The 27684-nt window shown below is 44.4% G+C and overlaps 1 protein-coding gene across 1 annotated transcript in view; it reads right to left on the bottom strand.

The window, feature by feature from the left end:
* The window catches only part of LOC109731946 (protein NRT1/ PTR FAMILY 8.3-like), a 54301-nt gene that overhangs the window by 3548 nt on the left and 23069 nt on the right, over positions 1-27684 (bottom strand). The window contains exons 3-4 of the mRNA XM_020291124.2: positions 16535-16881; positions 14751-14807 (exon numbers count right to left, since the gene is read on the bottom strand). Of these exons, the coding sequence (XP_020146713.1) occupies positions 14751-14807; positions 16535-16881 (404 nt within the window). The remainder of the gene's footprint in view (positions 1-14750; positions 14808-16534; positions 16882-27684) is intronic.

Consider the following 27684-nt stretch of genomic DNA (forward strand, 5'->3'; position numbering starts at 1 on the left):
GCGCGCGTCCTGTCGCCGCCCCGACCCGTCCCTGTCGCCTCGCATCGCCGGCCGTTGCCCCGCTGTAACATCGACTACCCCGGCGGCCCCCTGCCGCTCGCCGGCGCCCTCTGCACACACACACGCACACACAAGTAAACACACACAAGTAAATGTTAGATGAATTAGCTAGGTATTAATGTTAGATGACTTAGTTTTTTATAATTTTAGTTATAGATGAATTAGATATATTAATGCAAAATGTTAGATGAATTAGATATATTAAATTTAGGTATATGATATTTGATCATCTAATTAAAATTTTACTATATATAAACTAGATGAATTATTAGAACTAGTAAATGTTTTTTATACTTTTAGTTATAGATGAATTAGATATATTAATGTCAAATGTTAGATGAATTAGATGAATTAGATATATTAATGTCGAGTGAAGCCATTGGAAATCTCATACAGTTCAGTCATATACTTCAGTGACAGAGACGAAGTTCTTCTGGTCTCTAAGGAATTTGTTCTGACTGAGGAGTTAGGAATTCGCCAGTGCGGATTGCCTACACAGTGAGGAACATGATAGCCCTGAGGAATTTGAACCTCAAATTTCTGACCGTTGCTGTGCTATGCGCCAGCTGTCCCAAAATATCTACCCACCTAACGGTCATATCATTGAAGGGCATTTATGTCTTATCATGCGGGCTGCTCCATAGGCTATAAATAGCCGCCCCTACAACCACTAGCTGGTTGGCTGCTCCGAGAGAAAATTACACTTGTCAATTGAGAGCATCCCATCCTCCGAGGACTTTGAGCAAAAATCATCAAGTGAGGAAAAACCCCAAACCCAAACACCTACAAACCCAAAGAGATTGAGCATCACTGAAGAGATTGATCCTACGTGGATCCGACGCTTGTTACCTTTGAAGACTGTGCTTCTTCCAAACGGTTAGGCGTCATGGTCTAGGGCATCCAAGAGGAAACTGTGGATCGCCGAGTGACCGAGTTTGTGAAGGTTTGGAAGTCACCTGAAGACTTACCACGAGTGATTGGACGAGGTCTGTGTGACCTTAGTTCAAGGAGAATACGGTGAGGACTGTGTGTCCGGGACTGGGTGTCCTCAGGTTTAAATACCTAGCCGCTCCAACCAGACGTACAACCGAGACAACAGTTGGAACTGGTCTACCAAATCATTGTCTTCACCAAGCCAACTGGTTCTATTTCCTCAACTCTTTCATTTCCTCATTGCTGTGTTGTGCAAATTGTTCATATCTGTGTTTGAAGAATTTGACTGAAGACTTTCTCAATTTCCTCAGTCTGTTTGTGTTCATCCTGTGTTATCCTGTGTTTACGCTTTCTGTACTCTGTGCTTTTTTTCATTTCATCATGATGACTATGCTTGTGTTCTGCTATGCATACTTTTGAGTACTTATTCCGTTGCAAGTAGTTCTTCGCTAAGGAATTTCCTCACCCACAAATTCCTCAGTGAAGAATTTATAAAAATCGCCTATTCACCCTCCTCTAGTCGATATAACGCACTTTCAATTTTTTACTATTCTACTAGCGTATCCCCTGCCATGCAAGAATTTTTTTCTTGGATAAGATAGGTTTCAATCATATGAATACTATGGAGGTAAAGAGAGTTTACTTGAAGACCGAGCATGGTTATACCTTCGACGTCAAATTATACAATGCAGACACCTACACCTATTTTGAATGCAAAACTTGGCAAGCACTATGCAAGGCTTATGCATTTGAGCCTGATATGGTTATCACCTTTGATATTCGTCCGAAAGATGATACTGAAGGTAATAGAGACATCTGGGTGGATGTGCAGACGCCTCCAGTTCTACCATTATGTGAGTTTCTCAACCATATTTATGTCTTCGATATTGTTTATTCAAAAATAGTTGACAACTAATTTCTGTTGACAGCTTATTTCTGTAACGCCCATGATGCGGCTATATCTCCCACGTGTCGAGGCACGACTTAGAGGCATAACTGCATTATGGTTTTGTCGCAAGAAGGGTCATCTTCACACAATCCCATGTAATGAACAAGAATGGGATACAGAGTTGGCTTACAATTGCCACTTCACACAATACATAAATAAATCATACATCAATCAGAGTACACACATAGGTCCGACTACGGAACCAAAATAAAAGAACACAACCCCAAATGCTAGATCCCCGATCGTCCCAACTGGGCTCCACTACTGATCATCAGGAAACGAAACATAGTAACAACCAAGTTCCTCGTCGAACTCCCACTTGAGATCAGTTGCGTCACCTGCACTGGTATCATCGGCACCTGCAACTGTTTTGGAACTATCTGTGAGTCACGAGGACTCAGCAATCTCACACCCGCGAGATCAAGACTATTTAAGCTTATAGGAAAGGATGGGGTAATGAGGTAGAGCTGCAGCAAGCACTAAGCATATATGGTGGCTAACATACGCAAATAAGAGCGAGAAGAGGAGCAACGGAACGGTCGTGAAGCTAGCAATGATCAAGAAGTGATCCTGAACTCCTACTTACGTCAAACATAACCTAAAAACCGTGTTCACTTCCCGGACTCCGCCGAAAAGAGACCATCACGGCTACACACACGGTTGATGTATTTTAATTAAGTCAAGTGTCAAGTTCTCTACAACCGGACATTAAAAAATTCCCATCTGCCACATAACCGCGGGCACGGCTCTCGAAAGTTTATACCCTGCAGGGGTGTCCCAACTTAGCCCATTATAAGCTCTCACGGTCAACGAAGGATATTCCTTCTCCCGGGAAGACCCGATCAGTCTCGGAATCCCGGTTTACAAGACATTTCGACAATGGTAAAACAAGACCAGCAAAGCCGCCCAATGTGCCGACAATCCCGATAGGAGCTGCACATATCTCATTCTCAGGGCAACACTGGATGAGACATCCTACGAGTAAAACCAGACCTCGAGTTTCCACGAGGGGGCCCCGCAGTCTACTCAGTTCGGACTAGCACTTAGAGAAGCACTGGCCCGGGGGGGGGGGGTTAAAATAAAGATGACCTTCGGGAGCGCGACTCCCAAGGGAAAAGAAATAGGTGATAGGCAAATGGTAAAACCAAGGTTGGGCCTTGCTGGAGGAGTTTTATTCAAAGCGAACTGTCAAGGGGGTCCCATAAATCACCCAACCGTGTAAGGGACGCAAAATCAAGGAACATAACACCGGTATGACGGAAACTAGGGCGGCAAGAGTGGAACAAAACACTAGGCATAAGGCCGAGCCTTCCACCCTTTACCAAGTATATAGATGCATTAATTAAATAAGAGATATTGTGATATCCCAACATATCCATGTTCCAACATGGAACAAACTTCATCTTCACCTGCAACTAGCAACGCTATAAGAGGGGCTGAGCAAAAGCGATAACATAGCCAAACAACGGTTTGCTAGGAAAGGTGGGTTAGAGGCTTGACATGGCAATATGGGAGGCATGATATAACAAGTGGTAGGTAGCGCGGCAAAGCAATAAAGCGAACAACTAGCAAGCAAAGATAGAAGTGATTTCGAGGGTATGATCATCTTGCCTGAAATCCCTCTAGGAAGAAGAACGAGTCCATGAAGAAGACAAACGGATGTAGTCAAATGAATCCTCACAACTTCGGAACGAAACCGAAGGTAACGCGAGAAGCAACCCGGAAAGAAACAAACAACATAGTAAACAACCACCACATACACATGGCATGACGCATAAGCAAGTATGATGCATGCCCGATTTAATGAGGCATGGCATGGTAAAATGCAACAACCAATACTACAAATTAAGTGGAGCTCAATATGCAACGAGTTGCGTATTGACAAAACAGCACATCAATTATTTAGTTCGCTCTTGCTTATGCTACTCATCAATATGAAATGTTTTTAAACATGGCAAAAGGTGAAGCATAACAAAACTACCTATTTTGGCAAGTTTAAATGAGGCCGGATATAACAAACGACAATTCCGGAAAATCCTCATATGCATATTTTAGAGTTGGTACTGTTCTGCCATAACACAATTTTAATGTTGTTAAACAGCAAAATAAAGTGCACCAAGTTAATCTATGCATTTTTCTACCCAATTTACATATAAAGTTTATTAAATTCCGAGTTACGGTTATTAAGCTATGAAATAAATCATTTTAACATGGCATTCGAGCAAATTTAAACAAACTGCAATTTAAACATTTCAAACATGGATGAAAGTGGAAAATTATGAAACTAGATGAAATTCTAAGCATTTTACATGTTTGAATCATTTTAATCCGATGCACGGTTGATGAGATATTAAATGCATGAACATGGAGGGTTTCTCTGTAAAACTGCAATTCCCTGGATAATTAGCAAAATCGCAGATTTGGGAAAAAACGTACGCGGGCCGAATCTGGCTAGCCCGATAGTGCAAAGGAGAGGCTGGGGGCTGCTCACCCTGGGCCAAGGCCCGGCTGGAGAGGAGGAGGCCCAAGCGACGCAGATCTGGGCTTCGGGCATGCTTGCGGCCCAGGAGGCTGGCCATGCTGGCGCGGTCGAGGACGGGGTCAACGCGGGCGAGGCGCTCGTCTCCTCGTTCATGAAATAGGGGATCAAGCAGCAGGAGGAAGGAAGCGGCGGCGCTGGAGGGTGCTGGTGGCCGGATTCGGCGATGCGGCGGGGGCAGACAAGGTCCTGGAGGCGCTCGGGCAGAGGTGGGGGAAGTCCATGGCGCTGGAGCCTTCTCGGTTCTCGCGCACGACGCACAGGCAGAAGGCTGCAGCGCTACAAAGAGAACTGAGAGAGGGGATGAGATCTGAGTGGAGGAGGAGACCGAAGGAAGGATAAGGGCGCGCTGTGGGACGGCAGAACTGACCGGATCCAGGACAAGGACGCGATCTCCGGCGAAAGAAGGTGATTCCCGACAGCGGCGAGCTCCGGTGGTGGTGCCACGGTCTACTGCTGCTCCTGCGTGAAGAACACAGGGAAACGAGGAGAGTTTAGCACCGGGAGAGAGAGGGACGACGAGGGGGAGGCAAGGGACGCCGAGGCTTGGCCTAGTCGTGGTCGTGGTCGCCGGAAGGCACGTTGGATCGGGAATAGCGGCGAGCACGAGGGAGCGAGAGGTTCGCGGGGCCTCTGCTTGCGGGAGGCTGGGAGCAAGGCTGCGGGTTGGCTCGGGATGGATCTGGGAGGATCCCAAGGTGGGAGGCGAGTGGGTGGATGGCTGGCGGCGGGTGAGGGGATTTGGTGGATGGGACAAGCCTCCTAAAAACTAGGGTTAGGCTGTTTAAATAGCTAGGTGGACTAGCTTAAGGCAAAACGGACCCTCCGATCAAAATTGAACGGTTGAAAAAATAGGCTGTGGAGTCCAATAAACAAAACGGAGATGTTTTATAGATGTTAGGGGATGATCCGGACCCAATGGTAACGATAGTCCGGTTCGGGTTCGGGGAAGTTTTCGGACACGGGCGAGGGGTCGATGCACTGTGCAGAGAGGTTCAAATGGCCGGACAACAAAAGAACAATCGGTCTTGATAAAGGTCAACAGAGACGAGGAAGAAGCGGCAACTATCAACGGGTGCAAGTTTTTTTTGAGAACATGTGATGCAATGCTCATGATGACATGATGAATGCAACAAACGAAATAAAACACACGGCGAACACGAAATATATGGAAGGCGTCTGGAGCATCAGTCTCGGGGCGTTACAACACTCCACCACTACGAGAGGATCTCGTCCCTAGATCTAGGATGGCACCGGAGAAAAATGGAAGGGGGAGAGGTAAAACAAAGTTGCTTCGTTGACAAACGAGTGAAACCACGAACCTTGAGAGATTGAGCGAATTAAAAGATAGAATACAACGAAGATGAACAAAGTTGAAAACAATCCGTTAGAAAAGGGGAACAAGGAACATTACGGGAACCTTGTAGGTTGAAGGACATGAAACAAGAGCTTAACGGATCAGAAGGAATATGAAAGCACACCGGTAGAAAAGAGAAACAAGGAACTCCATGTGAACCTTGGAGTTTGCAAAGCTATGAATGACGAGAACAATGGACGAGAAGTACATGCAAGCACTCCGGTTGAAATGAGATGTACAAGGAACGATAATGATCAATTACGATAACACTCCGGTTGGAAATGGAAGGCATAGAATATGAACTTGGCAAAAAGAAAGCACTTGGATGAGACTCCGGTTAGAAGAGGAATGATAGACACAGCACTCCAGTTAAAACAAGATAAAGAAGGAATAAGAATGATATAATCTGGACAGCACTCCGACTGAAAATGGAAGGAATTAACATGAACTTGAGAAGATGGGATGATACTTGATGAAATCAACAACAAACTACCTCCGGAACTATTGAAAAATGGCACAAGGGGTAAGAAAGATTTCAGACAACACTCCGGTTGAGAAGGTAGGCAAAACTTGACAGAATGGGAAGAACTTGAAAAGAGGGCACGACACTCTGGTTGGAAATGGAGAAGCACGAAAAGAACACGGTCCTCACAAACCGAGAAGATGAGTGAAGAGAGCAACATCACAATGCCTCTGGAAGAAATAAATAATAGAAGATAGATCCTTGGAATAAAGAATGGAGAAGAAAATGACAACTTCTGCCACAAATGAGCTTGGAAAGCATCTTTCCAAGAAGGTTATAAGGGAGTTGTTGGGAAATCAACAATGAAAAGAACAAGCTTGTTGTGGGCTTATGGAACACATCTAAAAATTATGAGGTGACAACCCGCCACTAACGGAAACAATTGCTTGCTTGAGATCAACGAAGAGATGAAAACTTCTCTCGCCGAGAGGATAGGAGAAAACTTGGATCATTGATAGACACCACAATTAGCAACATTCCTTCGAGAAGGCTTTATGTGAAATCTATACTGAGATAACTCCAACAAAGAGATTGGTGGATTTAAAATATCTCATTCTTGACGACATGAACCGCGAACGGAAATTTTCAAGAATGACATAACACCATCTCAAGAGATAAGGTAGAAAGAATTGCACTTCGGAATGCAAGATGAAGAATGCTTGAACTCCTCAAAACAAAACATGTGTTGAGAACCATGTTTATTTTAGAGTATAGCTTGACGGATCTTGACTCCGAGAGAAATCTTGAAGAACAATTGAAGAATGAAAGGAATCCTTGATGAACCACCATGTAGAGCCTCCATGAAGAACTCCGGTAATAAAAGAATGATCAAACGAAAGGGAAAGTTGAAAAGAACTCCGGGAGAATCCTTGCAATGATTAGATGAAGCTTTGAAATGATATAATTGAAATAACTTCGAGCTACGGAAAGAAAAGATGAACAACTTGGAACCGAGAATTTGATATCATGAACGAACTCTGGAAGAAGGAATTAATCACTTGGAGGAAACAAGAATAAGAATTACATTACGCGTATCCTTCACCAATTTAGATTGATGACAAGCAACGGATTTGCTATACTACTTATTCTCGTAGAAAGGATTAAGATAGATATAGCACAAACTTGAATAGGGTCTTGATGGAACCACCGATGGGATTTGGGAACAACGAATGAATTAATATGATAACCAAGAAAGAGAACTCTTGAACAAACCACCGTAAGAATTGGAAATGAAAGAAGTAAAGGGATGAATCACCGGTAAGAATTATAAAAAACGAAGATACTTCAGAGAATTTAGATACATCAGAACGCAGGGATCATGAACTGTTTAGAGTATATTTGAACGATGCACCGGTAAGATTTTTGGAGAACGAGAGCTGAAAGCTGGAATGAATAATTCTGAGATGATGGGCTCCGGAGAATCAAACTGAAAAGACTCCTGAAATGCTCCGGATGGGTGAAAAGAATTCTCACAATCGAAAACAATTATGAGAGGATGGCATCAAACTAGAACCATGCATCTTCAAGAGAATGGACAAGATTCAAGAGAAATTCTTCTTCGTTCTTCAAATGTTGAGAATGATGACGAGAAACACCACCATGAATTTTTAGGCACTCTGGAATGAAAATTAGAAAGGCTGAACCAATGATGAAAAGAATTTGAAAGATCTTGGAGAAAGACATTTGACTGATGATAAATCATTCTTACGTCAAACTTTGCAATGAATTTGAGAATAACTCCGGAAAGAATTAGGTAAGATCCTGGGAAAAGACCTGTGGGTTAGGGCCCACTCAAGAGAAACACCGTTGAACAATTTAAAAGAGAGATTGCGCCGGTTGAATTAAATGGCTTGAATGAGATAACAACCTCGAAATAGCTTGAACGGATCTTGAATGAAAACACGAATCTCCTGAGATATCTTCAACACTCCGGAACACATGGAAAGCGAGAGGTGAATGATTAAGAGATACACCGGCATGAGAAAACATTTGAAATGAGAAAAGGAATATGATCAGCACCGAAAGCTTGAATTGAGTCCATCGGAGAAGAAAAGAGAATGATGAACTTGAAGCTCTGTTAGTATCTTCCTGAGAATCACCGGATAAGAACATTGACGAAAAAGGATGGAGAGACTTCACATCCATAAGATGGATACATGATTAAGAAATCTGAGTCCTTGAAGAAAGAGGGTGGGAGGGCGGGAAAACAAAGGCAACTTGGGGCAGATGGAATAAACACCGTTGCAAAGAACTAAGAATTGATCTCGTGAATGTTGAAATGATCAGATCCACTTGAAGAGAAGCACGTCGGTTGGAAGAGAATTGGCATGAGAATCTCGATGATCAAGAAGGCTTAGTATCCACATAGAAATATGGGAACACCGCTTAGGGAAGGTATGGAATCAACACTTGGCATTGAAGCAACTCGAATACCTCAAATTAAAACAAAACAAAGGATTGGCTCGTAGAATAAGCCGGAAACAAACATATGATAGATCCCATATCGTATCATGTGTGTGTTGGAAAGATATCCTACGAGATACTTGAATTCCCACTTATAAACTCCCGAGATTTTCTGGTTATGCAATCTGGTGTTGGGGATACAGGGGACGCAATATATCTCACCCAAACTAACAATACCAAGATCAAGTTGTATCCATCCTTCAACACATAACCAAGAAAGCTTCGGAAATCGTGTACCTCAACCTTCGAAAAGCATCCGTTATACGAGTTATGGCAATACTCCCGAACTCCCGCCCCAGTACTGGGTGGCGTCGAGGTGATCTCACCAACAACTGCATAAAAGAGATTTTCGATGTCGGCGAAACTCAGGTATTCCAGAACTGCAACGATAAAATTGTGACGACAACACCTCGGAGCTCAACTCCCCGGGACACTGCCACAACCCCTAAATGTCAGGACGCACCAAGAACAATGTTCTCGTCACAAAACCATCGGAACAATTCCAAGATACCCGTGTGATCCTAAATTTTTTTAGTGAAATTTGAGGAGAGGAAAATCAAAACATCTACGTCAGGAGACCTCACCAGAGCGACGAAGGGACTGAGAAGTAAAAAGAATCCTACTCTCCGATATATATAATCCTAAGACTCAAACCATTTTGTTCTAGACTCAACAACGCCAGCGATTCGATCAAGAAGGGGGCTGATAAGTCGGGGATGGCTCTGATTACCAACTTGTAACACCCACGATGCGGCTATATCTCCCACGTGTCGAGGCACGACTTAGAGGCATAACCGCATTGTGGTTTTGTCGCAAGAAGGGTCATCTTCACACAATCCCATGTAATGAACAAGAATGGGATAAAGAGTTGGCTTACAATCGCCACTTCACACAATACATAAATAAATCATACATCAATCAGAGTACACACATAGGTCCGACTACGGAACCAAAATAAAAGAAGACAACCCCAAATGCTAGATCTCCGATCGTCCCAACTGGGCTCCACTACTGATCATCAGGAAACGAAATATAGTAACGACCAAGTTCCTCGTCGAATTCCCACTTGAGCTCAGTTGCGTCACCTGCACTGGTATCATCGGCACCTGCAACTGTTTTGGAAGTATCTGTGAGTCACGAGGACTCAGCAATCTCACACCCGCGAGATCAAGACTATTTAAGCTTATAGGAAAGGATGGGGTAATGAGGTGGAGCTGCAGCAAGCACTAAGCATATATGGTGGCTAACATACGCAAATAAGAGCGAGAAGAGGAGCAACGGAACGGTCGTGAAGCTAGGAATGATCAAGAAGTGATCCTGAACTCCTACTTACGTCAAACATAACCCAAAAACTGTGTTCACTTCCCGGACTCCGCCGAAAAGAGACCATCACGGGTACACACACGGTTCATGTATCTTAATTAAGTCAAGTGTCAAGTTCTCAACAACCGGACATTAACAAATTCCCATCTGCCACATAACCGCGGGCACGGCTCTCGAAAGTTTATACCCTGCAGGGGTGTCCCAACATAGCCCATTATAAGTTCTCATGGTCAACGAAGGATATTCCTTCTCCCGGGAAGATCCGATCAGTCTTGGAATCCCGGTTTACAAGACATTTCGACAATGGTAAAACAAGAACAGCAAAGCCGCTCGATGTGCCGACAATCCCGATAGGAGCTGCACATATCTCGTTCTCAGGGCAACACCGGATGAGACATCCTACGAGTAAAACCAGACCTCGAGTTTCCACGAGGGGGCCCTGCAGTCTACTCAGTTCGGACTAGCACTTAGAGAAGCACTGGCCCGGGGGGGGGGTTAAAATAAAGATGACCCTCAGGAGCGCGACTCCCAAGGGAAAAGAAATAGGTGATAGGCAAATGGTAAAACCAAGGTTGGGCCTTGCTGGAGGAGTTTTATTCAAAGCGAACAGTCAAGGGGGTCCCATAAATCACCCAACCGCCTAAGGGACGCAAAATCAAGGAACATAACACCGGTATGACAGAAACTAGGGCGGCAAGAGTGGAACAAAACACTAGGCATAAGGCCGAGCCTTCCACCCTTTACCAAGTATATAAATGCATTAATTAAATAAGAGATATTGTGATATCCCAACATATCCATGTTCCAACATGGAACAACCTTCATCTTCACCTGCAACTAGCAACGCTATAAGAGGGGCTGAGCAAAAGCGATAACATAGCCAAACAATGGTTTGGTAGGAAAGGTGGGTTAGAGGCTTGACATGGCAATATGGGAGGCATGATATAACAAGTGGTAGGTAGCGCGGCAAAGCAATAGAGCGAACAACTAGCAAGCAAAGATAGAAGTGATTTCGAGGGTATGATCATGTTGCCTGAAATCCCTCTAGGAAGAAGAACGAGTCCATGAAGAAGACAAACGGATGTAGTCAAACGAATCCTCACAACTTCGGAACGAAACCGAAGGTAACGAGAGAAGCAACCCAGAAAGAAACAAACAACATAGTAAACAACCACCAGATACACATGGCATGACGCACAAACAAGTATGATGCATGTCCGATTTAACGAGGCATGGCATGGTAAAATGCAACAACCAATACTACAAATTAAGTGGAGCTCAATATGCAACGAGTTACGTATTGACAAAACACCACATCAATTATTTAGTTCGCTCTTGCTTATGCTACTCATCAATATTAAATGTTTTTAAACATGGCAAAAGGTGAAGCATAACAAAACTACATATTTAGGCAAGTTTAAATGAGGCAGGAAATAACAAACGACAATTCCGGAAAATCCTCATATGCATATTTTAGATTTGGTACTGTTCTTCCATAACATCATTTTAATGTTGTTAAACAGCAAAATAAAGTGCACCAAGTTAATCTATGCATTTTTCTACCCCATTTACATATAAAGTTTATTAAATTCTGAGTTACGGTTATTAAGCTATGAAATAAATCATTTTAACATGGCATTCGAGCTAATTTAAACAAACAGCAATTTAAACATTTCAAACATGGATGAAAATGGCAAATTATGAAACTAGATGAAATTCTAAGCATTTTACATGTTTGAATCATTTTAATCCGATGCACGGTTGATGGGATATTAAATGCATGAACATGGAGGGTTTCTTTTCAAAACTGCAATTCCCTGGATAATTAGCAAAATCACAGATTTGGGAAAAAAACGTACGCGGGCCGAATCTGGCTAGCCCGATAGTGCAAAGGAGAGGCTGGGGGCTGCTCACCCTGGGCCAAGGCCCGACTGGAGAGGAGGAGGCCCAAGCGGCGCAGATCTAGGCTTCGGGCGTGCTTGCGGCCCAGGAGGCTGGCCATACTGGCGCGGTCGAGGACGGGGTCAACGCGGGTGAGGCGCTCGTCTCCTCGTTCGTGAAACAGGGGATCGAGCAGCAGGAGGAAGGAAGCGGCGGCGCTGGAGGGTGCTGGTGGCCGGATTCGGCGATGCGGCGGGGGCAGACGAGGTCCTGGAGGCGCTCGGGCAGAGGTGGGGGAAGTCCATGGCGCTGGAGCCTTCTCGGTTCTCGCGCACGACGCACAGGCAGAAGGCTGCAGCGCTACAAAGAGAACCGAGAGAGGGGATGAGATGTGAGTGGAGGAGGAGACCGAAGGAAGGATAAGGGCGCGCTATGGGACGGCAGAACTGACCGGATCCAGGACAAGGACGTGATCTCCGGCGAAAGAAGGTGATTCCCGGCAGCGGCGAGCTCCGGTGGTGGTGCCACGGTCTACTGCTGCTCCTGCGTGAAGAACACAGGGAAACGAGGAGAGTTTAGCACCGGGATTGAGAGGGACGACGAGGGGGAGGCAAGGGACGGCTAGGCTTGGCCTGGTCGTGGTCGTGGTCGCCGGAAGGCACGTTGGATCGGGAGGAGCGGCGAGCACGGGGGAGCGAGAGGTTCGCGGGGCCTCTGCTTGCGGGAGGCTGGGAGCAAGGCTGCGGGTTGGCTCGGGATGGATCTGGGAGGATCCCAGGGTGGGAGGCGAGTGGGTGGATGGCTGGCGGCGGGTGAGGGGATTTGGTGGATGGGACAAGCCTCCTAAAAACTAGGGTTAGGCTCTTTAAATAGCTAGGTGGACTAGCTTAAGGCAAAACGGACCCTCCGATCAAAATCGAACGGTCGAAAAAATAGGCTGTGGAGTCCAATAATGAAAACGGAGATGTTTTATAGATGTTAGGGGATGATCCGGACCCAACGGTAACGATAGTCTGGTTCGGGTTCGGGGAAGTTTTCGGACACGGGCAAGTGGTCGATGCATTGTGCAGAGAGGTTCAAATGGCCGGATAACAAAAGAACAGTCGGTCTTGAGAAAGGTCAACAGAGACGAGGAAGAAGCGGCAACTATCAACGGGTGCAAGTTTTTTTTGAAAACATGCGATGCAATGCTCATGATGACATGATGAATGCAACAAACAAAATAAAACACACAGCGAACACGAAATATATGGAAGGCGTCTGGAGCATCGGTCTCGGGGCATTACAATTTCCATTCAAGCAAACATGTCCGGCGCTTGGTAGACAGGACCGTCCACTGTGCCGGGGCTGAACTAAACTGCGAGGAGATAAGTCATTATGTTTCATGGCTTGAGGATCTTGATGCTATCAAGAGAAGTTATTTTCCTGGACTTAAAAATCTTAGTACTCAAAATGTGCGACCAATAGTGTTTGTATTGAACTACGGTCACATCTATTTAGGAAAGATGGTAAGATTTTTACTATTTGTCCTCAGTGCATCTTTTGCATACATTATTTTTCAAGCTAAACTTCATTGCTAAGTATGTTACTATACGATGTTCTTCAACAGGGACTCTCGATGACAGTTGTGCCTCAGTGGATCGGTACTAAAGGTCACATGTCAATGGTTAGCTTACGGCCAAGACATCCTACATTGCACAAGAGTGCATTCAGGATTTCTACAACCGAGGAACGCTTCATAGTGAAAGACTGGAGCAAAATTGTGAAGGATCGCAGAGAAGTACTAGTGGGGAGCAATCAGAAGCGCAGCCCACGATTAGGAGACAGGTTCATCTGCATGCCCCAATATGATGAATCAGGAGATCTATACATGTTCTATGCTATTTTACCAGAGAGAGAGAGCAACAGGAGTGATTAGCTAGTTCATGCTCTTAGTACTTGTCCTCTCATGTCCGTGTTCTTCGTCCTGAACTTAATCTCCAAGTTATTTGCTTTTGTGGTCTTATGAACGCTTATAATCTCATGACTCGATGATATCTTTGCTTCTGGTACGTACAAGTGAATGTTTCTTCTTTAAGCTAGTGTTGGTGGTGATTAGATAGCGGTAATGAATATAATGATTAAATAGTGGTAATGATGACTATGTGATTAGTAGCTAGCTAGTACTGTTGTTGGTGATGATATGATGCAAGAGTTTTTATATTAATATGATGATGATGAGTTATCATTTATGAAAGAAACTGCAGATTAGTTTCAACTAGATGGACCCTAGCTAAGTGATCAGGTATATGCCATATCCATATTACTTGATCACTTAGGACGTCCTAAGTGATCAAGTAATATGGATATGGCATATACTTGATCACTTAGCTAGCTAGGATCCATGCATCTAGTTGAAACTAATCTGCGGTACTTTCACCTAATGATTTAACAACTCATTATAATGTAAAAACAATCTCTAAATTAAATTGAATACACAAAATTAAAGGAAAAATAAAAAATAAAACCAAAACCCCCCAAACCTTCAGTACTGGTTGGTGTTACCAACCGGTACTAAAGGTCTCCCCGCACCCGGCCCTGGCTCGTGCCACGTGGTGGCACTTTAGCGGCGGTTCGTGTCGAACCGGTACTAAAGGGGGGACCTTTAGTCCCCACCCTTTAGTGCCGGTTACAGAACCGGCACTAAAGGCCCTTACGAACCGGTGCTATCTCCCAGTTCTGCACTAGTGAGAAGCTCCTCAACGCCGGCACGATCACCTTGTTGTAGAGGATCACCCATGTGTCGGGGAACGCAGTAATTTCAAAAAAATTCCGACGATGACGCAAGATCTATGTGATGCATAGCAACGAGAGAGGAGAGTGATGTCTACGTACCCTCGTAGACCGAAAGCGGAAGCGTTATGACAACACGGTTGATGTAGTCGTACATTTTCACGATCCGGCCGATCCTAGTACTGAAAGTACGGCACCTCCACGATCTGCACACGTTTGGCTCAGTGACGTCCCACGAGCTCTCGATCCAGCTGAGTGTCGAGGGAGAGCTTCATCAGCACGACGGCGTGATGATGAAGCTACCGGTGCAGGGCTTCGCCTAAGCACGGCAACGATGTGACCGATGTGGATTATGGTGGAGGGGGGCACCGCACACGGCTAAGAGATCAATGATCAACTTGTGTGTCTGTGGGGTGCCCCCCTCCCCCGTATATAAAGGAGTGGAGGAGGGGGGAGGGCCGACCCTCTATGGCGCGCCCTGGAGGAGTCCTACTCCCACCGGGGACTCCCCCTTCCCTAGTTGGACTAGGAGAGAAGTAAGGGGGAGAGAGGGAGGAAGGAAAGGGGGCGCCGCCCCCCCTTCCTAGTCCAATTCAGACCAGACGAGGAGGGGGCGCGCGGCGTGCCCTGGCTGCCCCTCTCTCTCTCCACTAAAGCCCATTAGGGCCCATATACTTCCTAGGGGATTCCGGTAACCTCCTGGTACTCCGGTATATGCCCGAACTCTCTAGAAACCTTTCCGATGTCCAAACATAGTCATCCAATATATCGATCTTTATGTATCAACCATTTGGAGACTCCTCGTCATGTCCATGATCATATCCGGGACTCCGAACTATCTTTGGTACATCAAAACACATAACTCATAATACAAATCATCATCGAACGTTAAGCGTGCGGACCCTACGGGTTCGAGAACTATGTAGACATGATCGAGACACATCTCCGATCAATAGCCAATAGCAGAACCTGGATGCTCATATTGGCTCCTACATATTCTACGAAGATCTTTATCGGTCAAACCGCATAACAACATACGTTGTTCCCTTTGTCATCGGTATGTTACTTGCCCGAGATTCGATCGTCGGTATCTCAATACCTAGTTCAATCTCGTTACTGACAAGTCTCCTTACTCGTTCCGTAATGCATCATCCCGTAACTAACTCATTAGTCACATTGCTTGCAAGGCTTATAGTGATGTGCGTTACCGAGAGGGCCCAGAGATACCTCTCCGACAATCGGAGTGACAAATCTTAATCTCGATCTATGCCAACTGAACAAACACCATCGGAGACACCTGTAGAGCATCTTTATAATCACCCAGTTACGTTGTGATGTTTGATAGCACACAAAGTGTTCCTCCGGTATTTGGGAGTTGCATAATCTCATAGTCGTACGAACATGTATAAGTCATGAAGAAAGCAATAGCAATAAAACTATACGATCATTATGCCAAGCTAACAGATGGGTCTTGTCCATCACATCATTCTCTAATGATGTGATCCCGTTCATCAAATGACAACACATGTCTATGGTCAGGAAACATAACCATCTTTGATAAACAAGCTAGTCTAGTAGAGGCATACTAGGGGCACTTTGTTTTGTCTATGTATTCACACATGTACTAAGTTTCCGGTTAATACAATTCTAGCATGAATAATAAACATTTATCATGATATAAGGAAATAAAATAATAACTTTATTATTGCCTCTAGGGCATATTTCCTTCACCATGTCATGACGCAGATCACCTCGAGGGAGGCCAGCGACGCCGCGGGCACTGGCACCGACAGGATGGTCATTTCCATGGCGCTGCCCTGCTGCACGAACGTGGTGTTCATCTGCGAGAAGGCCGATGATACGATGACGATGGTGATCCTTACGGGTAGCAGGCGGAGGAGGATCTTAACCTCCTCCACCTGAGTCACGGTGCACAGCTTCCACGAGGTCGCTGCCTCCAGCCTCTCCTCCATGCCCAACTGCGTGACGATGGCCGCCTTGTCGAGGAACTTGAAGTCACTGGTGTGTGCGATCTTGGGCTGGGGCGAGTCGATCTTGGGCTGGTGTGCTATGAATTTGAACTATGTGTTGTTTCGTATTTTTTTCGTATGTGTTGTTTCAATTTTTTTCCAAGCACCGGCAGGTCGTGCGTGCTGAATTTTCTAGCGCCTGCTGGCGTTACATCGGCGCGCTAAATTTTGCAACGCCTAAAAAAGCAAACAACATCTCCGCGCGTGAAAACGCTATTTTAGCGCTGTAAAAAAAATAGCGCGCCGCGCAACCGCGCGTTTGTTGGCGATGCTCTTATCAGGCTGATAACGAGGCACGAGTTTTCTTTATCCAGATTGATACTAGTAACCAGGACGTTAACTGAAAACAGACAATGTCAGCCAATTCGAACACTTCGTGCCTGATTGTCTAGTGTAGTTCTAAAGAAGATGACTCGCCTAGTGTAGTTCTTACTCTTCCCTTAATTAATTGGAAAAGATACCAAGGCTGTTGCTTTTTGTCAAATCTCCCCTTTTATCATATCGCGCCAAGTGCAATGTTCCTCGTATATAATGTGTAGTACTCATTGTGAATCTGTTGGATCTGACGATGTGCCTGCACATCAGAGTTTGTGCTTCTTACCTCTTCTGAATCTGACAATTGACTTCATCTCTAGCTACCATTGTACTTCATCTCTGTATCTAATGACTTCATCTCTGTAGCTATACTAAACTAAACAAGCACTGCCATTTTAGGCTAGCGCGCATGGTTGCATAGTGGGGATTACGTACTAGACTCTTACGCGTCATTTCTGAAGATGTCCACGGAATTTGTAGTTCATCCAACAGTTTTTTTAGAGCACGCGAAAGGCGTGCCTTAGCTTTATAGAAGGGCAGAAAAATATTTACAAGCTATTACAAACCGCAAGCATCACCAAAAGGCGTGCCTACATCCTCCTTGACCAGCTCCTAAGCGACTACTCACAAAAGTGTAGCACTCCACTCCCTCTCGCTAAATCCCATAATTGGCGTTCCCTGAGAATGTTCCTGGCCGTATCTAGTTCATTACACATGTTGTTCCTACCAAAAACCCTACCATTCCTCTTGAAAGTGCTAGTTATCGACTAGAGGGGGGGGGGGTGAATAGGCGATTTTTATGAAAGTCTTCAAAACACGGGGGCTTTGAAGACAAACGATAGAAATGAACCTATGGATATGCAGCGGAAGGTAGACTACACTGGACAAGCCATAGTCAAGTAAGCAATGAAGTGAAAGGACGAAGACTATCAGCAGCTAGGTAGTATGGATCAGAATGGAAGATAGTATGAAGCCAAACAACAATAGTCGTCACACAGTGAAGTCAATCAGATCAAGCAAGCAGGCAATGACTTCACGAAGATAAACAGTAAGTAATGAGAGGTAAGAGATAGAACCAGTTGCTTGGTGAGGACATAGATTTGTTGGACCAGTTCCAGTTGCTGTGACAACTGTACGTCTGGTTAGGGAGGCTGAGATTTAACTCAGAAGACCGCGTCTTCACCTTATTGCCCTGGAGCTAAGGACACTTAGTCCTCACCCAATCACTCTGGTAAGTCTTCAAGGTAGACTTCCGAACCTTCACAGACTTCGTTCACCGGCAGTCCACAATGACTCTTGGATGCTCAGAACGCGACGCCTAACCGGCTGGAGGATTCACAGTCCTCAAGTGTAACAAGTCTTCAGATCACGCGGACAGAAAGACTTCAATGATGCCAAACACTCTTTGGGCTCTGGGTGGTTTGGGCTTTGTCCTCGCAAGGATCTCTCTCTCAAATGCGTCGGAGGTGGGTTGCTCTCAAACGACAAAAGCCGTGCACTAACTCTGAGCAGCCGCTAATTTATGGTGTAGGGGGTGGGCTATTTATAGCCAGGAGTCAACCCGACCTGATTTGTCTGAAATGACCCTGGGTCACTAACGAACTGACACGTGTCCAACGGTCAGATTTCAAACACACGCGACAGCTTGACCTGGGCTACAAGTAAAGCTGACTCGTCCAACTCTGGATAAGAGTTGCTCTCATTGTCTTCGCTCAAAGAAATAGGATTTGGTTGAGCATCACATCAGTCACTCTGACTTTGTTCACTTGGACCCCACTTAACAGTGCGGTGGTTCCTATGACTCAACAAAGAAGAAAAGGAAACTACGAAACAACTATGTCTTCGCACTCCATAGTCTTCATGCAATGTCTTCTCATGTCATAGTCTTCGTTGTGAATATCTTCACAGACCACCATTGTCTTCAATGTCTTCACACATTTTTAGGGGTCATCTCTGGTAGGTAAACCGAATCAATGAGGGACTACTACCTGTGTTATCCTGCAATTCTCACAAACACATTAGTCCCTCAACCAAGTTTGTCGTCAATACTCCAAAACCAACTAGGGGTGGCACTAGATGCACTTACAATCTGCCCCTTTTTGGTGATTGATGACAAACAGGTTGAAGTTTTCAACGGGGATAAAAGTATGTGAAAGTTTAAGGATTGGGGCATTGTCTTCGTAAGTAGAAAAGGCTCCCCCGTGAAGATGTGCATATAAGTAGTTTGCTTTTGAATGCAAATGCACATGGCAGGTTTTACTTGTGGAGATCCTCTTCAACTTATGAAGACAATTCATCATGCACATAAAAGATATAATGAAGATAAAGACATGCATAATGAAAAATGGACGTCTGCGAAATGACTTCATGTGGAATTTATCGTCGCATCACAAAGTAGCAGACGACCATCGAGTTTAAGTGTTACTGAAGGAAATATGCCCTAGAGGCAATAATAAAGTTATTATTTATTTCCTTATATCATGATAAATGTTTATTATTAATGCTAGAATTGTATTAACCGGAAACATAATACATGTGTGAATACATAGACAAACAGAGTGTCACTAGTATGCCTCTACTTGACTAGCTCGTTGATCAAAGATGGTTAAGTTTCCTAGCCATTGACATGGGTTGTCATTTGATTAACGGGATCACATCATTAGGAGAATGATGTGATTGACTTGGCCCACTCCGTTAGCTTAGCACTCGATCGTTTAGTATGTTGTTATTGCTTTCTTCATGACTTATACATGTTCCTATGACTATGAGATTATGCAACTCCCGTTTACCGGAGGAACACTTTGTGTGCTACCAAACGTCACAACGTAACTGGGTGATTATAAAGGTTCTCTAGAGGTGTCTCCGAAGGTACTTGTTGGGTTGGCGTATTTCGAGATTAGGATTTGTCACTCCGATTGTCGCAGAGGTATCTCTGGGCCCTCTCGGTAATGCACATCACTTAAGCCTTGCAAGCATTGCAACTAATGAGTTTGTTGCGGGATGATGTATTACGAAACGAGTAAAGAGACTTGCCGGTAACGAGATTGAACTAGGTATTGAGATACCGACGATCGAATCTCGGGCAAGTAACATACCGATGACAAAGGGAACAACGTATGTTGTTATGCGGTCTGACCGATAAAGATCTTTGTAGAATATGTGGGAGCCAATATGAGTATCCAGGTTCCGCTATTGGTTATTGACCGGAGACGTGTCTCGGTCATGTCTACATAGTTCTCGAACCCGTAGGGTCCGCACGCTTAAAGTTCGATGACGGTTATATTATGAGTTTATGTGTTTTGATGTACCGAAGGTAGTTCAGAGTCCCGGATGAGATCGGGGACATGACGAGGAGTCTCGAAATGGCCGAGACGTAAAGATCGATATATTGGACGACTATATTCGGACTTCGGAAAGGTTCCGAGTGATTCGGGTATTTATCGCAGTACCGGAGAGTTACGGGAATTCGCCGGGGAGAAGTATTGGGCCTTATTGGGCCATACGGGAATAGAGGAGAGAGGCCAAAAGGAAGGAGGCGCGCACCCCCCCTCTGGTCCGAATTGGACAAGGGGTGCAGCCCCCTTTTCCTCCTCCCTCTCCCCCTCTTTCCTTCTCTCCTACTCCAACAAGGAAAGGAGGAGTCCTACTCCCGGTGGGAGTAGGACTCCCCCCTTGGCGTGCCCTCCTCCTTGGCCAGCCGCCTCCCCCCTTGCTCCTTTATATACGGGGGCAGGGGGCACCCCATTGACACAACAATTGATCCCTTGGATCTCTTAGCCATGTGCGGTGCCCCCCTCCACCATAATCCACCTCGGTCATATCGTAGCGGTGCTTAGGCGAAGCCCTGCGTCGGTAAAACATCTTCATCGTCACCACGCCGTCGTGCTGACGGAACTCTTCCTCAAAGCTCGGCTGGATTGGAGTTCGAGGGACGTCATCGGGCTGAACGTGTGCTGAACTCGGAGGTGCCGTGCGTTCGGTACTTGATCGGTCGGATCGTGAAGACATACGACTACATCAACCGCGTTGTGCTAACGCTTCCGCTTTCGGTCTACGAGGGTACGTGGACAACACTCTCCCCTCTCATTGCCATGCCTCACCATGATCCTGTGTGTGCGTAGGAATTTTTTTGAAATTACCACGTTCCCCAACAGTGGCATCCGAGCCTGGTTTTATGCGTTGATGTTATATGCACGAGTAGAAGACAAGTGAGTTGTCGGCGATATAAGTCATACTGCTTACCAGCATGTCATACTTTGGTTCGACGGTATTGTTGGATGAAGCGGCCCGGGCCGACATTACGCGTACGCTTACGCGAGACTGGTTCTACCAACGTGCTATGCACACAGGTGACTAGCGGGTGTCAGTTTCTCCAACTTTACTTGAACCGAGTGTGGCTACGCCCGGTCCTTGCGAAGGTTAAAACAGCACCAACTTGACAAACTATCGTTGTGGTTTTGATGTGTAGGTAAGAACGGTTCTTGCTCAGCCCGTAGCAGCCACGTAAAATTTGCAACAACAAAGTAGAGGACGTCTTACTTGTTTTTGTAGGGCATGTTATGATGTGATATGGTCAAGACATGATGCTAAATTTTATTGTATGAGATGATCATGTTTTGTAACCGAGTTATCGACAACTGGCAGGAGCCATATGGTTGTCGCTTTATTGTATGCAATGCAATCGCCCTATAATGCTTTACTTTATCACTAAGCAGTAGCGATAGTCGTAGAAGCATAAGATTGGCGAGACGACAATGATGCTACGATGAAGATCAAGGTGTCGCGCCGGTGACGATGGTGATCATGACGGTGCTTCGGAGATGGAGATCACAAGCACAAGATGATGATGGCCATATCATATCACTTATATTGATTGCATGTGATGTTTATCTTTTATGCATCTTATCTTGCTTTGATTGACGGTAGCATTATAAGATGATCCCTCACTAAATTATCAAGGTATAAGTGTTCTCCCTGAGTATGCACCGTTGCGAAAGTTCTTCGTGCTGAGACACCACGTGATGATCGGGTGTGATAGGCTCTACGTTCAAATACAACGGGTGCAAAACAGTTGCACACGCGTAATACTCAGGTTAAACTTGACGAGCCTAGCATATAACAGATATGGCCTCGGAACACTGAGACCGAAAGGTCGAGCGTGAATCATATAGTAGATATGATCAACATAGTGATGTTCCCATTGAAACTACTCCATCTCACATGATGATCGGACATGGTTTAGTTGATATGGATCACGTGATCACTTAGAAGATTAGAGGGATGTCTATCTAAGTGGGAGTTCTTAAGTAATATGATTAATTGAACTTAAATTTATCATGAACTTAGTCCTGATAGTATTTTGCAAATTATGTTGAAAGATGTTAGTAGCAATGATGCGGATTGGATCCGTGATCTAAGGATTATCCTCATTGCTGCACAGAAGAATTATGTCCTTGATGCACCGCTAGGTGACAGACCTATTGCAGGAGCAGATGCAGATGTTATGAACGTTTGGCTAGCTCAATATGATGACTACTTGATAGTTTAGTGCACCATGCTTAACGGCTTAGAATCGGGACTTCAAAGACGTTTTGAACGTCATGGACCATATGAGATGTTCCAGGAGTTGAAGTTAATATTTCAAGCAAATACCCGAGTTGAGAGATATGAAGTCTCCAACAAGTTCTATAGCTAAAAGATGGAGGAGAATAGCTCAAGCAGTGAGCATGTGCTCAGATTGTCTGGGTACTACAATCGCTTGAATCAAGTGGGAGTTAATCTTCTAGATAAAATAGTGATTGAAAGAATTCTCTAGTCACCATCACCAAGTTAGTAGAACTTCGTGATGAACTATAGTATGCAAGGGATGACGAAAATGATTCCCAAGCTTTTCATGATGATGAAATCGATGAAGGTAGAAATAAAGAAAAAACATCAAGTGTTGATGGTTGACAAGACCACTAGTTTCAAGGAAAAGGGCAAAGGGAAGAAGGGGAACTTCAAGAAGAACGGCAAGCAAGTTGCTGCTCAAGTGAAGAAGCCCAAGTCTGGACCTAAGCCTAAGACTAAGTGCTTCTACTACAAAGGGACTGGTCACTAGAAGCGGAACCACCCCAAGTATTTGGCGGATAAGAAGGATGGCAAAGTGAACAAAGGTATATTTGATATACATGTTATTGATGTGTACTAGTGTTTATAGCAACCCCTCAGTATTTGATACTAGTTCAGTTGCTAAGATTAGTAACTCGAAACGGGAGTTGCAGAATGAACAGAGACTAGTTAAGCGTGAAGTGACGATGTGTGTTGGAAGCGGTTCCAAGATTGATATGATCATCATCGCACACTCCCTATACTTTCGGGATTAGTGTTGAACCTAAATAAGTGTTATTTGGTGTTTGCGTTGAGCATGAATATGATTTGATCATGTTTATTGCAATACGGTTATTCATTTAAGTTAGAGAACAATTGTTGTTCTGTTTACATGAATAAAACCTTCTATGGTCATACACACCAACGAAAATGGTTTGTTGGATCTCGATCGTAGTGATACACATATTCATAATATTGAAGCCAAAAGATGCAAAGTTAACAATAATAGTGCAACTTATTTGTGGCAGTGCCGTTTAGGTCATATCGGTGTAAAGCGCATGAAGAAATTCCATACTGATGGACTTTTGGAACCACTTGATTATGAATCACTTGGTACTTGCGAACCGTGCCTCATGGGCAAGATGACTAAAACGCCGTTCTCCGGAACTATGGAGAGAGCAACAGATTTGTTGGAAATCATACATACAGATGTATGTCGTCCGATGAATATTGAGGCTCATGGCGGATATCGTTATTTTCTCACCTTCACAGGTGATTTGAGCATATATGGGTATATCTACTTAATGAAACATAAGTCTGAAACATTTGAAAAGTTCAAAGAATTTCAGAGTGAAGTTGAAAATCATCGTAACAAGAAAATAAAGTTTCTACGATCTGATCGTGGAGGAGAATATTTGAGTTATGAGTTTGGTCTTCATTTGAAACAATGCGGAATAGTTTCGCAACTCACGCCACCCGGAACACCACAGCGTAATGGTGTGTCCAAACGTCGTAATCGTACTCTACTAGATATGGTGCGATCTATGATGTCTCTTACTGATTTACCGCTATCGTTTTGGGGTTATGCTTTAGAGACGGCCGCATTCACGTTAAATAGGGCACCATCAAAATCCGTTGAGACGACGCCTTATGAACTGTGGTTTGGCAAGAAACCAAAGTTGTCGTTTCTTAAAGTTTGGGGCTGCGATGCTTATGTGAAAAAGCTTCAACCTGATAAGCTCGAACCCAAATCGAAGAAATGTGTCTTCATAGGATACCCAAAGGAGACTATTGGGTACACCTTCTATCACAGATTCGAAGGCAAAACTTTTGTTGCTAAATTCGGAATTTTTCTGGAGAAGGAGTTTCTCTCGAAAGAACTGAGTGGGAGGAAAGTAGAACTTGATGAGGTAACTGTACCTGCTCCCTTATTCGAAAGTAGTTCATCGCAGAAACCGGTTTCTGCGACACCTACACCAATTAGTGAGGAAGCTAATCATGATGATCATGTAACTTCAGATCAAGTTACTACCGAACCTCGTAGGTAAACCAGAGTGAGATCCGCACCAGAGTGGTACCGTAATCCTGTTCTGGAGGTCATGTTACTTGACCATGACGAACCTACGAACTATGAGGAAGCGATGATGATCCCAGATTCCGCGAAATGGCTTGAGGCCATGAAATATGAGATGAGATCCATGTATGAGAACAAAGTATGGACTTTGATTGACTTGCCCAATGATCGGTGAGCCATTGAGATTAAATGGATCTTGAAGAGGAAGACGGACGCTGATAGTAGTGTTACTATCTACAAAGCTAGAATTGTCGCAAAAGGTTTTCGGCAAGTTCAAGGAGTTGACTACGATGAGAGTTACTCACTCGTATCTATGCTTAAGTCTGTCTGAATCATGTTAGCAACTGCCGCATTTTATGAAATCTGGCAAATGGATAAACAAAACTGCATTCCTTAATGGATTTATTAAAGAAGAGTTGTATATGATGCAACCAGAAGGTTTTGTCAATCCTAAAGGTGCTAACAAAATATGCAAGCTCCAGCGATCCATCTATGGACGGGTGCAAGCATCTCGAAGTTGGAATATACGCTTTGATAAGTTGATCAAAGCATATAGTTTTATACAGACTTGCGGTGAAGCCTGTATTTACAAGAAAGTGAGTGGGAGCACTAGAACATTTCTGATAAGTATATGTGAATGGCATATTGTTGATCGGAAATAATGTAGAATTATTCTGCAAAGCATAAAGGAGTATTTGAAAGGAGTTTTTCAAAGAAGGACCTCGGTGAAGCTGCTTACATATTGAGCATCAAGATCTATAGAGATAGATCAAGACGCTTGATGAGTTTTTTCAATGAATACATACCTTGACAAGATTTTGAAGTAGTTCAAAATGGAACAGTCAAAGAAAGAGTTTCTTGCCTGTGTTACAAGGTGTGTAATTGAGTAAGACTCAAAGCCCGACCACGGCAGAAGATAGAAAGAGAATGAAAGTCATTCCCTAAGCCTCAGGTTCTATAAAGTATGCTATGCTGTGTAGCAGACCTATTGTGTACCTCACCATGATTTTGGCAAGAGGGTACAATAGTGATCTAGGAGTAGATCACTGGACATCGGTCAAAATTATCCTTAGTGAAATAAGGAAATATTTCTCGGTTATGGAGGTGACAAAAGGTTCGTCGTAAAGAGTTACATCGATGCAAGTTTTGACACAGATCTGGATGACTCTAAGTCTCGATCTAGTTACATATTGAAAGTGGGAGCAATTAGCTAGAGTAGCTCCGTGCAGAGCATTGTAGACATAGAAATTTGCAAAATACTTATGGATCTGAATGTGACAGACCCGTTGACTAAACTTATCTCACAAGCAAAACACGATCACACCTTAATACTCTTTGGGTGTTAATCACATAGCAATGTGAACTAGATTATTGACTCTAGTAAACCCTTTGGGTGTTGGTCACATGACGATGTGAACTATAAGTGTTAATCACATGGTGATGTGAACTATTGATGTTAAATCACATGGCGATGTGAACTAGATTATTAACTCTAGTGCAAGTGGGAGACTGAAGGAAATATGCCCTAGAGGCAATAATAAAGTTATTATTTATTTCCTTATATCATGATAAATGTTTATTATTCATGCTAGAATTGTATTAACCGGAAACATAATACATGTGTGAATACATAGACAAACAGAGTGTCACTAGTATGCCTCTACTTGACTAGCTCGTTGATCAAAGATGGTTAAGTTTCCTAGCCATTGACATGGGTTGTCATTTGATTAACGGGATCACATCATTAGGAGAATGATGTGATTGACTTGGCCCATTCCGTTAGCTTAGCACTCGATCGTTTAGTATGTTGCTATTGCTTTCTTCATGACTTATACATGTTCCTATGACTATGAGATTATGCAACTCCCGTTTACCGGAGGAACACTTTGTGTGCTACCAAACGTCACAACGTAACTGGGTGATTATAAAGGTGCTCTACAGGTGTCTCCGAAGGTACTTGTTGGGTTGGCGTATTTCGAGATTAGGATTTGTCACTCCGATTGTCGGAGAGATATCTCTGAGCCCTCTCGGTAATGCACATCACTTAAGCCTTGCAAGCATTGCAACTAATGAGTTTGTTGCGGGATGATGTATTACGAAACGAGTAAAGAGACTTGCCGGTAACGAGATTGAACTAGGTATTGAGATACCGACGATCGAATCTCGGGCAAGTAACATACCGATGAAAAAGGGAACAACGTATGTTGTTATGCGGTCTGACCGATAAAGATCTTCGTAGAATATGTGGGAGCCAATATGAGTATCCAGGTGCCGCTATTGGTTATTGACCGGAAACATGTCTCGGTCATGTCTACATAGTTCTCAAACCCGTAGGGTCCGCATGCTTAAAGTTCGATGACGGTTATATTATGAGTTTATGTATTTTGATGTACCGAAGGTAGTTCGGAGTCCAGGATGAGATCAGGGACATGACGAGGAGTCTCGAAATGGCTGAGACGTAAAGATCGATATATTGGACGACTATATTCGGACTTTGGAAAGGTTCCGAGTGATTCAGGTATTTATCGCAGTACCGGAGAGTTACGGGAATTCGCCGGGGAGAAGTATTGGGCCTTATTGGGCCATACGGGAATAGAGGAGAGAGGCCAAAAGGAAGGAGGTGCGCACCCCCCCTCTGGTCCGAATTGGACAAGGGGTGCAGCCCGCTTTTCCTTCTCCCTCTCCCCCTCTTTCCTTCTCTCCTACTCCAACAAGGAAAGGAGGAGTCCTACTCCCGGTGGGAGTAGGACTCCCCCCTTTGCGCGCCCTCCTCCTTGGCCGGCCGCCTCCCCCCCGGCGAGCAATTACGGCGAGGCAGCGGCTTGGCAAGGAGTTTAGGTGGCCAGGCAGCATCAGTGAGGTGTACTGATGCCGTT

This window comes from Aegilops tauschii, chromosome 6 (assembly GCF_002575655.3).
Source record: "Aegilops tauschii subsp. strangulata cultivar AL8/78 chromosome 6, Aet v6.0, whole genome shotgun sequence".
Lineage (NCBI taxonomy): Eukaryota > Viridiplantae > Streptophyta > Magnoliopsida > Poales > Poaceae > Aegilops > Aegilops tauschii.